The sequence below is a fragment of the Scaptodrosophila lebanonensis genome, unplaced genomic scaffold, assembly GCF_003285725.1.
Source record: "Scaptodrosophila lebanonensis strain 11010-0011.00,11010-0021.00 unplaced genomic scaffold, SlebRS2 tig00000089-arrow-pilon, whole genome shotgun sequence".
Classification (NCBI taxonomy): Eukaryota; Metazoa; Arthropoda; class Insecta; order Diptera; family Drosophilidae; genus Scaptodrosophila; species Scaptodrosophila lebanonensis.
The window spans coordinates 3,062,817-3,079,902 of record NW_022060565.1 but is presented as its reverse complement, the minus strand read 5'-3'; the positions used below and the strand labels follow the sequence as shown (position 1 = coordinate 3,079,902).

Here is a 17,086-nt window from a genome sequence, read left to right as displayed (position 1 = left end):
GACGAATGAACCAATCAAATAAACAACAAAATGTTTTTAAATGCAATAAATAGTAAACAACAAAAACAATGAAACCAAAATTATAGAGGAAAACCCAATTACAATTTGTATTAATGAGAACGAGAGCGAATCATATAAGATAAATTGTAATAGGAAATTATAAATGAAGGCAACCAAAACCAAAAACAAACAAATGAAATAAATGAGTAAAAACAATTTTTGAAGTTACCAAATAATTACAAATCTCCAACAAAAATTTTACTTACTGAATAAAGAAAATGAAATGAAACGGTTGTATGCTATACTGATTTATTTTTATCTCGAATTTGACAGTGCACTATAAGTGCCATCTGATGAAAAGTGATACCAACTGGTCCGTAATTAGAACTTGCTTTCATATTCATATGAAATTTGAGAGCGTATGCTTAAAATATTTTATGCTTCCAATGGTGTTACGGCTACAGAATAGTGGAAAATGTTGCAGAAGTATTCGAAGAACGCAATTATGTATTTGAGGGTCATACATACTTGTATGTATATTCGTTAGACAGCTGCATGAATGGCAAAAAAACCACATTCGATTGCACAATGCTCAAAATGAGTTGAGTGAATTAGAATGCAAAGGCAAAATGATATGAATGAATGAGTATACACATGTACAACTCAGTCGCACTCAGTCGAAACGTAGAAAAACGAATTGAATGGAGTGAGAATACGAAAAACTTAGACGTAGTTCTCGAATGATTCAAATGACAAACCGGTAAAGAGGAAAGAAAAACTGTACTCAATAAAATGGTTGATATTTATATTTTCATTTGTATTTATTTTACTTATTACTAACATAACAACATATTTATTTTATATTCGAATTTAAGAACATTATCTGGTTAATTTTGTCAGGATTAATGGCTAATAGGCAACATTTTTCTGTTATTAAATATATAGCGTTTGAAAATGTGCGTTCCGAAGCTACGCTACTGGTTGGAATGCAAAATATTTTGCAGCTTGTTTTGTGCAACAGAGGAACCTCCTCCTTTATATAATGAATTGTACAGGACAAATACGACGCTTTTAAATAATTATCTGTCCATATATCACTGGTGATGGCATATCGATTTCGGCCTTTATCGGCCGAAAATGTTTTCCGATATGTCAATTGTTTCATTCCGTTTTATTTATTCTAACTCATTTCAATGAATGTCGTATGCTATGAGACACAAGACGCACTCATATTCATACAAATTCAATTCATTTTCAATGTCCCACTTACTCAACTCAATTCAATTCGATTGCATTATTTTCAACGTACCTTAGCCATGCAGCTGTCTAATATACGTACATACATACATATGTATGTACTATATGTAGGCCGTCCAGTAAGGCCGTAAATGAAATTGCGCTCGGGCATCGTCGTGTTGGCAGTAGGGAGTAGAGTACCCGAGAATCTCAACATCTCTTATGAATCGACTGAACACATTTTAATTGATGGTTTGGGTTTGAAGTAGAGATGGGCATGGGCCGGCTATTTTCGGCCCGACACGGCCACGAAATGAAGACGCACGCGCACGCTCATCGAAAATATTTGTAAACACGGCCCAACATGAACATGTTATAGGCATTAAATGTAAAAACGAAAAATATATCCATAAATTTGTATTATCTATATTAGAGCTAAGAAGCCGAGCTCATCGTTTATTTAAAATGTCTCCAGAAGTGAAAAACTTGTTCACTTATTTGAAGAGCTGTCAGGGATATTGACTATATGTCTTGATATTTGCCTTAGCAATTCCAATTTTTTTTTGCTTTTTTCCATTTCTTTAATAATTATCAAAAGTCGTGTTGACTTTTTTTTATTACTTTAGTTGTTACTTTTTGTTCGTTTTTGCTCGTGCGTGCTTTGTGTGCCTTTATAGCTCAACACGAACACGCAGGGCCACGCACGAAATCGGAATTTGCAACACGAACACGCGTGTCACGACCGGAAACACGGCCCGTGCCCAACTCTAGTATGAAGCACTTAAACTCCAATTCGTGGATTTTTCACCACGAAAGCTGCCGTCGAATTCCAGCCTGCTTGTGGCTGAATTTTTGTCCTAACACGAAATAAAAGTAATCATTCAGCCACCTGCGACTACTTCCCGTTCCCAAAAGTTAAATATCCATTACGGGGAGGAAATCATTCGCTGAAGGAACTAAAGCTCAGAAGTGGATGGTAAATTTAAGTAATCGTCATCATGGTTGTATTGCCTCCAAAAGAACCCTATTTTGAAGACGATAGTAAAGATTTGCATTTTAATGCAAAAAATTAGATGGTTCGCAGTTGGATGTATACAATTACTATGAATAAAACTTTCTGCTTATAATTATTTAAAAAGCAAAATTTATTTATAATTTTGAATTTTATTTAATGAGTTAGATTGAATTAAGAAAAATTATAATTTACTTTGGAAAATTTAGAAATATAAGAAATGTGTTTTTTGTTTTCGTGGAAGTGGATACAGGGTATTTAAGAGTTGAGTTCACTCGACTTAACATTCGATTCTTGTTTTATTTTCATTCGTTTTTCATAAAAACTAAATACTTAATGCTTTTCTGTTGAACTTGCTCTACAGTCCGTTGCCATAATGTGGCAAACGCATGGTTAAAAACGGCCTCAAACTCTACATTTGTGTGTACATACATACATACATATGTATGTACATATAAACAATAAAATCTTGCTGACTGCAACTATTCAGCAACCATCATTGTATGTCCATACATACATACATACACATATACATATATACTTATGTATATATACATATGAAGTTCGTTTGGTGACTCATCAGTTCATAATCACATAATCCCAACTTTTGCAGCCTTTTTACGACCTTAGCGTTTCCTCAATATGTACATAAGTATGTACATTGGAATATACATATGTATATGTACGTATGTGAATAAATAGTACATGTATATGCATATAATAGTATGTATGTATGTACATATGTACATACACATGTGCACACATCAGAGAACTGCAACGAGTATGTTCAAGCACCCTTGCTGAAAATTCAATCAAATCAGATCTTTGCTTGGCTGCAAACGAGCTCGAACGAGTTGAGTACTCTCAGCATTTTTCTTATGATCGAACTTGCAATCTTTCTATTTTTATAGCCTGTACCCAAAGGGTGAAAGGCTATACTAGTTTTGTGCGCATGTATGTAACACACAGAAGGAGGCGTGGCAGACCCCACAAAGTATATATATTCTTGATCAGGATGAGAAGCCGAGTCGATATAGCCTTGTCCGTCCGTCCGTCTGTCCGTCTGTCTGTCCGTCTGTCCGTATGAATGCAAGGATCTCAGAAAGTATAAGAGCTAGAATAACCAAACTTGGTTTCCATATTCTCCTAAGACCGAGAAAGTACGAGTTTGAGTTTTTTTTCGATGCACCCCCCCACTCCCCCGCAATTCGTGTTTTTTCTTATAACTTCCGTAATTCTCGGAATTTTTGAAATCAATTTTGGTAGGTACATCCAGTTAGTACTAATGTGTCCGTGTGCCAAATTTCATCATGATAGGTCAATTCTGAAGAAAGTTATAGCCATAAGTAAAATCGCTGCTCATGCGCTGCCTGCAGCTCTGTCGGCAGCGCTGCCCGCAGCTGTTGTTGTTGTTGCTGCTTTGGTTCAACTTTGTGCTGCATACATACACGCATATAAATACACATAGACACGTGATGTAAATGTATGCTGTTAAAACTAAACATAAACATATATTCTAATTTAATTTAATTAATTAATTCATTAATTTTTTTTAATAATTTAATTTTTTTTTAAAATTTTTTTTTTTTAATTTTTCTTTTTTGTGGAGAGTACAGGCTATTTTACTGTCGGGCTTGCTCGACTGTAGCGTTCTATCTTGTTATTGATTGGTTTGCTTTCAAACAGTTCAGGGTATTACTCGAGTATTGCGCGGGTTATACCCGAGTACCCGACCGTATAAAAAATGCATGTATGTACATATTTACTTGTATGTATTTGTGCGTGCATGTGTTGTTTGCAATTATGCGCAAACATGTATGTATATGTAGGTATTTATACTCTGTACATGAAATGTACAGAAGTATATTAGGTTTGCGGGAGCTGAAAAATGTAACAGGCAGAAGGAGGCGTGGCAGACCCCACAAAGTATATATATTCTTGATCAGCGTGACAAGACGAGTCGATCTAGTCCTGTCTGTCTGTCTGTCTGTCCGTCTGTCAGTCTGTCCGCCCGTATGAACACCTGGATCTCAGAGACTATAAGAGATAGAGACACCAAATTTTTGCACAAAGATGCGTTATGTAATTATTCTATACGAGTTTGTTTTATTTTTTTGATTCCCCCCCCCCCCCCCCACTTCCCCCCTATGGGGGTTTTCCCGATTTTCCATTCGTATAATCGCCTATATCTCAGAGACTATAAGACCTAGGAACACCAAATTTTAGTCCCATATGCCTTACGTGAATACGCAGAAAATGTATATTTTGGAATTTCCCTCCCTCCCCCCTCTACCCAGCAAATCGTAACTCCCGTAATTCTTGGAATTTCAAACTAAAATTTTGCAAATATCCCCAGTTAGTTATTATGTGTCCGTATGCCAAGTTTCACTATGATAGACCGATTTAACAAGAAGTTATAGCCATAAATATATTTCCTGCTGCAGCGCTGCTCAAGCGCTGATCAAGCGCTGCTCAAGCGCTACCCGGGGCTGTTGTTGATGTTGCTGTTTGGTTGACTGCGAAAATGCTTATACAGGCACGAATAGATGCGCATAGACATACAGTGGCTCACAGCTTATTTCAACCAGCACCCTAAAAAAAATTGTAGCCTCTGTAAAATCTTAACCAAACGGGATATCAAAATAATTTAAACGCAATTAGTTAGTCTGATGACTTAACTTACAAAATTTAACTTCATATATTTTTTAAGTATTTTTCTAACATTTTATAATAATTAAAAACTTAAAATTCAACGAAAAACAATGCCACAGCTTATTTCAACCACATACTTTACAGCTGAGCGAAGATCTGTTATTCTACGATGTAACGGTAGTTTTTTTTTCTATGCTTTAGTCATTGTTTTCGCAATATGGTGAAATATATTTTTGCTAAACTTTGAGAGTGGATCTTGCAGAAAAGTGTATTTAGCGAAATGGGCCCACGCACTACTATTGAGCAGCGAGAACTTGTTCTCAGGCACTTTAAAGCGGGCTATTCCCGCAGGAAAATTGGAGAGATGGTTGGACTTAATGATTCCACAGTCCAGAGCATCATTTATCGATTTGTTCGTGAGAACAGAACCCATGATAAGGGTAGAAATGCTCCAAATAAAATTTTTAATTCTACGGATGAGCGCTATATTGTTCGGAAAATCCAGGAAAACCCAAGATTATCAGCTCCAAAACTGGCCAATGATGTTGAGGCAGAGTTGGGCAAGTCATGCCACCCAGAAACAATTCGTCGCGTGCTTCGGGAACACGACTTTAATGGCAGAATACCACGCAAGAAGCCTTTTATAAGCGAGAAAAATAGGACGTGTCGCCTTAAGTTTGCCCGGGAGCACTTGTACAAGGATAACGATTTCTGGAGTACAGTGTTATTTTGTGATGAGTCCAAATTTAATATTTTTGGATCAGATGGAGCCTCATATGTGTGGCGTAAGCCAAACACAGAACTCGATTCAAAAAATTTAAGGGCTACAGTTAAGCATGGCGGTGGCAACGTAATGGTATGGGCCTGTATGTCAGCAGCCGGCGTCGGAAACTTACAGTTTATTGAGACGACAATGGACAAAACTAAATATCTTGAAATATTGAAGTCCAATTTGATTGAAAGTGCCGAGAAACTGGGCATAAGGGACGTCTTTAGGTTTTACCAAGACAATGACCCAAAGCATACGGCGGGCATTGTGCAGACCTGGATGATATGGAATTGTCCGCATGTTATGAAACCGCCAGCCCAGTCACCTGACTTAAATGTCATTGAAAATTTGTGGTCAATTTTGGATGCAAACATTCGAAAACGCAAAATTTCAAACATTTCCGACCTCAAAACAGCATTGATTGACGAATGGTCCAAAATTACGCCACAAGTGACACAAAAGTTGGTCGAATCAATGCCAAAAAGGCTCAAAATGGTGGTTGATCAAAAGGGTGGTCACACCAAGTATTAAATTTAGTTAATTGATCAAAAACGTAGTTGTAATAATGTAATACATTAAGTGGTTGAAATAAGCTGTGGCATTGTTTTTCGTTGAATTTTCAGTTTTTAATTATTATAAAATGTTAGAAAAATACTTAAAAAATATATGAAGTTAAATTTTGTAAGTTAAGTCATCAGACTAACTAATTGCGTTTAAATTATTTTGATATCCCTTTTAGTTAAGATTTTACAGAGGCTACAATTTTTTTAAGGGTGCTGGTTGAAATAAGCTGTGAGCCACTGTACATACACCCACACAGACGCAATTGCTATGTAAATGTGCAATTATAAACCCTTTACGTGAGTTCGAATAGCGAGAAAGGTAAAATCGATCCAATTTTTTTTTTATTTTCTTAATTTTTTTATTTTCTATAATTATTGTAAACATATGTACAGAGTATTTCAAAGCTTTTTTACTTGTTTAAATAAAGAGTTACAGAATGAAAAGAAAACATATGTATACATATGTACATATATGTATTTTTATATTATGATATTTAGCATGATTTTATTTCAATAAAAAAGGAACTCAGATATCTTAAAAAAATCAAATTAATATACATTAAAATAGCATAACCTTTTTTAATTGAAATAAAAAGGAAGGTATTTCTTTTCGCTAATAGTTTTCTTGGCTTCTCTAATTTATATGCATTAACATACTTGTGTACTCACTTCTGAGTTTTTGCAGTTGTGATTTGAACTGAGTGTTCGTTGAGGGCTCGTTCGCAACCAGTCATTGCTTGTCACTATACCCAAATGAAATAATCATACCGAGTATGGGTAAATACTCGAGTATGACCGAAAATGTAGTACTCGTTGCAGTTCTCTGGTATACATATACAGATATACACATATACAGATATACACATATGTATATATATATATACACATATACGATACTAAGCACTAGCCGCTGTGGGTTTTATTGCTTTCTGGTATCACGCTTGGTGGCATTTGTTCGCGTCCGGCAGTTTGCGGTTATTCCCCGGTTTCCCCTTTATTATAGGCGAGAGCAGCTGAAATCAAAGTTTGCTACCTCTCTCTCTCTCTCTCTCTCTCTCTCTCTCTCTCTCTCTCTCTCTCTCTCTCTCTCTCTCAGATTGATTCGCGTTGCATTAAAAAGCGCTCTAAACTCGATCTCCCCAAACTGAGGCGAGCGAAGGCGATAAGAAATGCGTTGGAACGCGACATGCTCAATTATTTTGCGCGCACATTCGATTTTGGGACAACAGCGATTTGACTCTCAGTACATTACAAGAAGTATATACAGATATATATGTACATACATATGTACATATGTATGTATTTAAGTACTATTTATCAATATTAGTACATATTATTTACAATAAAGGTAGTATTTATAAACATATGTAGATATTAATAAGGCATTATTTAGCTTAAATTAGAACATATATAGTATACATACATACATATGTGTGTATGTATTGCCATAACCATCCTATGATGACAGAAGTTAGAATTCCCTTTATTAGATATTCAATTACGACCTACATTTCATTTAAACGACAAAGCCTCTAATATGAAAATGAAATTTTTGTCCGATCTTTCCAACACAGGCTGCCAATTGAGTCTGCAAAGAAGAATCTTGATTCGATGTGCATAAAAATAAATATGTACACATGTATGTATGTATGTATGTATGTATGTATGTATGTATGTATGTATGTATGTATGTATGTATGTATGTATGTATGTATGTATGTATGTATGTATGTATGTACTCGTATGCATGTACAACTAATGTGCAGTGAGAGCAAAAAGTTTCGCACTCTCGCTCATCTCGCTGAGCGAATTTGTCATGCTCAGCATAAAAAGTTGGAATTGTAAACAAAGAGCGTGGTGCCAGGGCGGCGGCTTTTACGCTTATCGCAACCGATATTCAAGATCAGTGTTGAGTGACGCGCCTTCAGTGAATCAAGAGCCCGCGACGGTGTGATACCAAAATATTGCGCATATACTACTATTGTGTATATTAAGAATAGTGCGCTGACATTGAAGCTTTAGCAGCATGCCCGCTGAAGCCTCTTCCTACTTAGTTATGGCTGCGGCGCAGCCAATGTCGCTGGCGAACATTAACGCCTTCATGTTAAAAGATTTGATCGATGGCATTTGCGGCAGCGAGCTGGACATGTGCCAGAAAACTGGCGACGGCACTCTCCTGATTAAGACACGCACCAAGGAGCAGACCCGTAAGTTATTGCCACTTCGCGCTCTACCAATCGGGGTGGGCCTGTACCTGCCCGTTCTCGTCATTGAGTGCTGTAGAAGCCCGCACTGCCAAGGCATCATATACACCCAAGAGCTGCGCAAGCTGGACAAGGCAACGATTTTGAAACGCCTACAGTCCCAAAATGTGTCGAATATCAAAAAAATGCTCAAGAAGGAAAACGGCAAGCTTGTAGACACCGGTCTCGTCATCGTCACCTTTCTCAGCAGTCAATTGCCTGAGATGCTCTTCCTAGGCTACGAGATGGTGCGGGTGCGACCCTTCATACCACGCGCTGTGCGTCAGAGAATAACGCTACGCGAGGAACGCATGAGCGAAACACTCCAGAATGCGATGCAGTGGAGTGGCAGAGACGCGGCCCATCACGCAGCCCTAGTGGCTGTGCAGGAACAGGCAGCTATTGCTCACATCTGCGGCTCGGTCAACTTTGCGGCCAATGTGGTGGAAATTTTGAAGAGAGTAAGTTTGCAAGTGGAGCTCCAAAAGATTGTGTTGCTTTCAATTGAAAAATGGTTTGTGTTGTGAACCAAAACGAAGCTCAATAGCCTTAAAACTTGTACGATTCTGCAAGTGTATATTGCGTTTGATTTGATATTTTAATATCAAGGAGGTGGGCAGGCCCGATGAGGTCGATGGTCGCATAAATAGTCAGGAAACTGTTACATTCCAATTTAATTTTGAAGTCGAAGATGTTGCATTTTATACTCATAGTTGAAGAGAGAAGTTAAGTCGCCATTGCGTGAAAAAAAAATTATTTCATTCAAATCGAATGCGTCTCCTTACTTTCCCTTGCTTCCATTTAGCAGAGCCAGAACCGGTATAAAGAACTGTGTTGTTAATAGAGTATTTAAATAAAATATTCTCTGGGTTCTTAAGAGTGCAATTAATTGAATTTTAAGCGTTATTTGGTACAGTACTTTACTGTACAGTAATAACAGAGGTATGTGCTCCAATACACTCGTGACGTCATCTTCGTGATGACCACTGTTGAGGGCACTGCCTTGTGCTGTCGAGTGGGCCCGATGCCTGGTACTCACACACAGGTCCCGGTGGATGACAAAGTGTGTCTCCTCTGTTGTTCTTGCCACTCGAGCTGCGACACAAATATCAACAAGAGCAACAATAACAACAACAACAACAACAACAACAACAACAACGACATGTTCTCACACGCTGTGCCGCCTTAGCTGCGCCTTAACAGCCGTTGCCTACTTCTAGGCGCCTGTGTTCACATGGTGCTTTTGTGAGCTGTGTTCCTTTGTATTAACTCATCCAAGTCACTTCAGCCAATAAAACGAAATGAAATAAACTAATGCCCAAGTAAGGGCGAATGCGATGGGAGAAATGTGAAATGCGAGGTAAAGGGAAAGGGAAAGAGTGTTTACTTAGCCAAAGTTTGTAAGCCTGCAAAGAAATACAATTCACACACAAATCTCAAGTCCGGAAAAGGAAGAGAGGCAGTGCTGTCTGCTCTTGTTGCTCGTCTAATGCCGTACGAGTAGTGAAGAATAGCTGCAAGAGGTGCTATAATCTTTGTGGACCGAGATACGCATTGCTGGTCCGTTGTGAATGCCCCAAACATGCTGACCAAGCTATTCTCTTTCATTGTTTCATTGCAGGTGGATGGCCAGAAGTACATGGGCCAAGGGCGAAGCAAAAAGGTTGCTCGCATCGAGGCAGCTGCCACGGCACTGCGCAGCTTCATTCAGTTCAAGGATGGCGCTGTCCTGTCGCCGCTGAAGCCAGCGGGCAACTTGGACTTCACCAGCGACGAGCATCTAGAAAACGGTATTGATATTGAAAACATGAGCAAACAAGAGTTGGTTCAAATAATTGAAGCTATGATTGTGCTTGAAAAGAGCTTCGCTATCACCCCGTGTGTAAATCCCATGCTACCTGAAACGTATGATCCCATGATCCAAAGCAAGTATTCGTTCCCTTACATTGATTTACTTAGTATTTAATCCAGCCCAATGATTTATGTTTTTAAAATTTTATTTTGTTGGTGATATTTGTAGTGTTGTATTTATATTGCTTTTTCATAAAAATTAATGAGGAGAACCTTGTGAGCCAAATACAGGTTTATGTGTTATAGAGCTTTACAAGCAAGAAGAAAGAATATAATATATTTGTGGTATAATATTTGTTGTCCTAACCTATGAATAATGTTCAACAATTTATTAAAATAGTATAAGAATGTGGAGTACATTTTCTGAATAAATAGCGAATATGTATCGAGATCGAAATTTTTGAAGCCAAGCCTATTCTCCTATCTATCTATTATATAATAATAAGAAACTGTAAGACTTGAAAGAAGGATGTCTTACTGTAGTAAACACCATCCACTCAAACACATTTAAAATACAGCTGAAATATTAAGATATTATTAAGATATTGCAGCTTTTTCCAAAGGGGGCAAAAAATGCAATTTTGATGCGTTCAGATAATAACTTATGCATCTGATCAACAGAAAAACTTCCTTTCTTGTTTTTAAATAAAAACCAAAGCCTAATTTTTTTACTTTTAACTTAACAACCTGTAACAGTTTTCTTATTCATATTCCGCCCCTCCCTGCCAGATGTTAACAAGAGTGCCATAGCGGTTGATGGACAGAAGAAGGTGCCAGACAAGGGGCCCGTGATGCTCCTCTACGAGCTCCTTAATGACGTCAACTTCGATTGCATGAGCTTTTACAATGCTCAGAACAATTGTCACTTCAAGATGACCGTCACCATCAACGAGAAAAAGTTCGATGGCACAGGTGAGAAAGAAAGATATAGAAAGATGAGAATATGAAAGATTACCTCATTATGCTTTGCCTTGGCAGGTCCCTCCAAAAAGCTGGCCAAAAATGCTGCCGCAAAGGCTGCGTTGGCCTCGCTTTGCAATATCTCCTACAGTCCAATGATGGCGCCTCAGAAGAATGTTCCACTTCCAATCGACGACAAGTCATCGTCCATGGAGTTGCCACAGATTCATGCCGACACCATTGGCCAGCTGGTGCTCGAAAAGTTTATGGAGGTCATTAAGGGTCAGGAGGCGTACTCACGCCGCAAGGTTTTGGCGGGCATTGTCATGACGGAGAACATGAACTTCAGCGAAGCCAAGGTGAGTACCCGAGGTGAGAAGAGCAATGTGCTGACAACTGATTATTGTCTCCCATTATCGCAGGTCATATCGGTTTCAACGGGCACCAAGTGCGTCAGCGGCGAGCACATGAGTGTCAATGGAGCTGTGCTCAACGATTCCCACGCCGAAATCGTCTCCAGGCGTTGCCTTCTCAAGTACTTGTATGCACAACTGGATCTACAGTGCAGTCAGGGTATGGTTCTCTGATTTGTCTTAAAACTGCAACTGAAACTGCATTTAGTAGCTGGCGTGAGTGGGTGTTCGTTTGTGTGTGCATGCATTTGCTGTAGCTTTATAATTTCTACTTGAAACAGTCGGTTGTAGACGGTACAGATAGTACAGATATATGTATACTATACACATATTAACGAGTAATTGTATGTATTATCCCGTCTAGTTGCTTGACTTCTAAATTGTGTGCGAGATAAATAGTTGGCGTTTAATTAGCATTTTGGTTTTTTATACCCTGTACCCAAAGGGTACAAGGGTATATTAGTTTTGTGCGAGTGCACATGGAACACACAGAAGGAGGCTTGGTAGACCCCACAAAGTATATATATTCTTGATCAGCATGACAAGCCGAGTCGATATAGCCATGTCCGTCTGTCCGTCCGTCTGTCCGTCTGTTTCTATGAACGCAAGGATCTCCGAAAGTATAAGAGCTAGAATAACCAAACTTGGTTATTAGTAACGATTTTCTATAACTCCCGTAATTGGAATGTTGAACTAAAATTTGGTAGTCACATTAGGTTAGTGATTATATATCCGTATACCAACTTTCATTATGATAGAATGATCGGAAAGAAAGTTATAGCCATATAACCAGGCCCAATGCACACATACATACATATGTACAAGTACACAAACACGCATAAGGCACGACTCTGATGTAAATGTAAATGTATGTATGCATGCATGGAATATTTTATATTTAATTTAGTTAATTTATTAAATTAATGTAGTTAATTAATTTAATTAAATTAATTAATTAATTTAATTTCTTTTTTGTGGGGTGGTACAGGGTATTTAAGAGTTGAGCCTGCTCGACTTTAGCATTCCTTTCTTGTTTTTTTCTTTATTCAGGAACACGGAAACATTTATAAAACTTGTACTCTTTGAAACTTATCTCGAAGCAAAAAAGCAGATGAAGATGAAAAGCAGTTAAAACAAATCAAATTTTATAACGAAACCTAAAACTCTACTGTAATTTCATTTGTATTCGATTGTTTTTATTTACTTTTTTTTCTTAATTATAGCAACAGCATATCAGTCGATTTTCGTGAGGAATACAGATGGGCAATACCCTTATAAACTAAAATCCGGGGTACATTTCCATTTGTATATAAATACAGCACCTTGTGGGGATGCACGGATATTTAGTCCCCACGAAAAAGACACGAGTGTTGACAAACATCCAAATAGGTTGGTACACAAGCTCCTCTTAAATAATACAAGTATATACATACTATGTACTACTACTCAACTCTATACAACAACAACTCATCAATCGCAAAATACAATTCAAACCTGACCCTTTTTGTACAATGTACCTCAACCCTGAAAGGGTATACTAAAAAGTATGGCAGATCTCATGGTAGAGGCACATTTATTATTATGATGAGACGAATCGATACAGACAGAACCGTTATTCGGTGCCTTTGAGCATGAGAATATTGCTTTGATATTTATTTAATTTTGTATTTGATAGGAGTTTTGCAATATTTTGAAAAATGATTTTTTTTTTAATCCGTGCAATGTGCGCCAAATAAAGATTTATATGAAAGTAAGAGGCCAATGTTAAAACTGTCTTGACAAGGTCACGAAAGTCTGTTCAGTTTTAGTTTGAATTATATTTGCGAGTATAATAACAGTTTAAAACAATACGAATGTTACAAATTACATATACAAGGTGTGTTCCTAAGTAAACAGGACTTTTTTTTTTTAAAAAAGAAGAACAAATGGTTTTTTCGGCAAAATCACTTTATTCCTTCTGCTTCAATACAGCTTTTTGCACGATCCAAAAGCATGTCGAACGAGTGTTTTAACTCGTTGGCCGGTATGGCCGCCAGTATTCCGGTGCAAGCCTTTTGAATGGCTTCTACGTCTGTATAACGCTTTCCTTTCATGGGCAAATGCATTTTTCCGAAAAGGTAGAAGTCGCAAGGTTCCATATCAGGCGAACGCGGCGAGTGGTTAATGGTTAAAATTTGATTTTTGGTCAAATAATCGGTCACAAGAGTCGATCGATTCTGAGCAATTTTTGGTCGTCAGTCTATTTGTTCAGAACAAACCGTGCACACACCTTTCGTAAGTCCAAATGTTCGGTCAAAATGCGATAAATCGATGTTTTGGAGATGTTCAATTCCATTTCTATCAATTTCAATGATGATTTCGGCTGACTTTTGATGAATTCACGCACAGTTTCGATGGAATTTTCGGTGGTCACGAATTTAAATTGGCCCACATGTTGATCGTCATTTATGTCCTCACGACCACTTTGAAAACGTTGAAACCACTCGTGCACTCTGCTACGGGATAGGCAATCATCGCCATAAGCTTGCTCCATCAATTGAAACGTTTCGGTAAAAGTTTTACCAATTTTAAAACAAAATTTAATGTTGGCTCTTTGTTCGAAGCTCATTTTCGCACCGATAACACAAACATACTGACACTTAAAACGCAATAACTTCACTACCAATCGATGAAATATCATGAAATTCTAACTGGATAATCGATAAAGGTAGCAGATTCTAACGCACCAGTCGACATATAGATAGCGCCACCAGGGGCGCTAGATTCAAAAAGTCCTGTTTACTTTGGATATCTACCTATAAATGACTTGAGCTTTTGGTTTCTGTTAGTTTAAATCACAAGCACCACTATCGTTATGCTGTTTGCTCCCGCTTTCTTTGCCTTTTGAATTAATTATTTCCGGTTCAACCCCCCAAAAAAATGACATCTATTACCTCATGTGCAAATTAAAACAACTACTAATGGGTAGAAAATCACGTGGCCAGCTGCGAACGATAATCGAGTCCGGCGAGGGCACCATACCGGTGAAGAACAGCGACGGTATACAGACCTGGGACGGGGTTATGCCGGTAAGTTCAATTTCAGTTCTGCCTATCACCAGATATTAATATCGGTACATCGTCGTGCGTTCACAGGGCTGTCAACGTCTGCTAACCATGTCGTGTTCGGACAAAATTGCGCGCTGGAACATCGTGGGCATACAAGGCTCGCTGCTATCCTCCATTATTGAGCCGGTGTATCTGCACTCGATTGTGCTGGGCAGCCTGCTGCATCCGGAGCACATGTATCGTGCGGTGTGCGGGCGGATTGAGAAGTCTATACAGGGCCTGCCGCCGCCATATCATTTGAATAAGCCACTTCTGGCCATGGTTACGTGCCAGGAGCCTCGTAATCACGATAAGTCGCCCTTATTTAGTGTCAATTGGACCTTTGGCGATACGGAGCTCGAGGTGGTAAATTGTCAGAAGGGCCGTACCATTGGAAATCGGGTGTCGCGCATAACAAAGCAAGCATTCTTTGTTAAATACGGGTTTCTTATAAAGAATTTACCAGGAATAGAGAACCGGAATGTTACCACGGACTACGGTCAGACGAAAGCCAGTGTCAAGGACTACCAGGTGTGTGGGATTTATATGATGAAAATTGAAAATATTGGGGCTATATTTTTTTAGGGCTGGGAAGAATTGTTAAGAATATAAAGGAGCAATTTATATGTGGTATTTATTTGTTTTGGATGAAGCTTTTATTGGAAAATCATTTTTTAAGAGAAACCAAATCTAGTAAAATAAAGTATAGTTCCAACGGAACGAACGATGGGTAGCGAGTCGAATAACTAGACTTTAGTTAAACCTTTATTTAATATCAACTTACCTTCTTCTCTCGATCAGATTGCCAAACAGGAGTTATTTGCTGCATTTCAGCGTGAGGATCTCGGCAGCTGGCTGAAGAAACCCCTTGAGCAGGATAACTTCAGACTTGCCAAATGAAACGCAGCTAATTAATAATTACTTATTTTTACAGTTATCACATATGTTTATCACTTGCTATAATTCCATTAAAGTGCATTCTTTCGTCTATACAACGAATTTACTAATAATATTTTGCTTAAATATCAAGTTCCACACTAGGAATTAAGTTACATGTACTTGAAACAGCCATATACAGTATGTGCCTCAAAAGTAAGTTAAGTTTGACTTCGTAATTATCTGCATCCTATGTATTTCTACTTGTGCTTCCTTAAGCCTTTTTCATTTAAAATAAACCATAAAGCAAGTATTTCAATTAATGGAAAACAATTTTTTGTTTAAATCTGTATTTTTTATGTTACCCAACAATGAATGAAATAAGTATTAGAGATTAGAGCTTTTTCGATAGGAAGCTCAAGCCGACTGGTTTTTCTGGTAGTCGACAGAGGGCGCATTCACAGGACTTCAAAAGCTGTTCACAAGCTTAAGCACACACCCCATCAAAGGATTATGGTACAAAATCGACAGGCTGCAACTTTTTATACTCTGTACATGAAATGTACAAGAGTATGTATATTAGGTTTGCGGGAGGTTAAAAATGTAACAGGCAGAAGGAGGCGTGGCGGACCTCACAAAGTTTGTATATCAGCATGACAAGACGAGTCGATCTATGTCTGTCTGTCCGTCCGTATGAACACCTGGATCTCAGACACTATAAGAGCTAGCGACACAAAAGTATGCAAAAAGATGCCTTATGTGTGTACGCTATACGAGTTTGTTTTATTTTTATTTTGTTGTGCAAAGGAAGGAAGTCCCCCAGGGTAAGGGTTTTCATTCGGCCATGCGACTATCATCTGACGAGTCCAAATCCAATATCGAAAGGCACCCAAATATTTTGATAAAAGGAAAATGAATGAATTGAAAATGAACTGTAAATTAATTTAATATTCAGTTGTGCCAACTACATTTCACTGAAATTTTTAACATCTAGTAAAGTCATGTTTCCTTTCCATGCACGATACGCTCTAAAAGTTTCTACATTTATGTGAATTCAATTATCGTCGGACTTTTTTAAGCAGCAAGTTCTTAGTACCTTTACTGGATTGTTTAGGATCGTGATCGTGTAGGAAATAAATTTTACCGTCGGCTCTTCTGGTTTTTTCCGAAAAATATTTATGTTAACACCATAAATATCCTACTGTGATAAGCAAGGGCGTACGGGCCATTGCCGATGAAAGTCAAAGTCGTACACTTGGATGGATCAGATTATGCTTAGACATAATAAAAAATGTATAAATCTCAATATAATATTTTCCGCTGATTTAAATGACATTGCAGAATATTGTGAGAAGGCTCACAAGCACCAAATTTGTTCATGATACATATCCAAATAAACAAATAGTTGTCTGATTTACAATGACTTTTGCATGGATCTGTTTGGGATACCAATATGGTTGGCTTTAGAAAACAAGTTTTGTTTAG

At 37.9% G+C, this 17,086-nt stretch overlaps 1 protein-coding gene across 1 annotated transcript; it reads left to right on the top strand.

The window, feature by feature from the left end:
* The first annotated feature begins 9,991 nt into the window (after positions 1-9,991).
* On the top strand, positions 9,992-15,666 carry LOC115626781 (double-stranded RNA-specific editase Adar-like). Its single transcript, XM_030522246.1, has 8 exons — positions 9,992-10,400; positions 11,056-11,238; positions 11,305-11,585; positions 11,649-11,799; positions 12,863-13,028; positions 14,608-14,707; positions 14,774-15,256; positions 15,527-15,666. The coding sequence occupies exons 1-8, from the start codon at positions 10,058-10,060 to the stop codon at positions 15,623-15,625; spliced, it is 1,806 nt and encodes a 601-aa protein (XP_030378106.1). The 5' UTR covers positions 9,992-10,057; the 3' UTR covers positions 15,626-15,666.
* Positions 15,667-17,086: the final 1,420 nt, after the last annotated feature.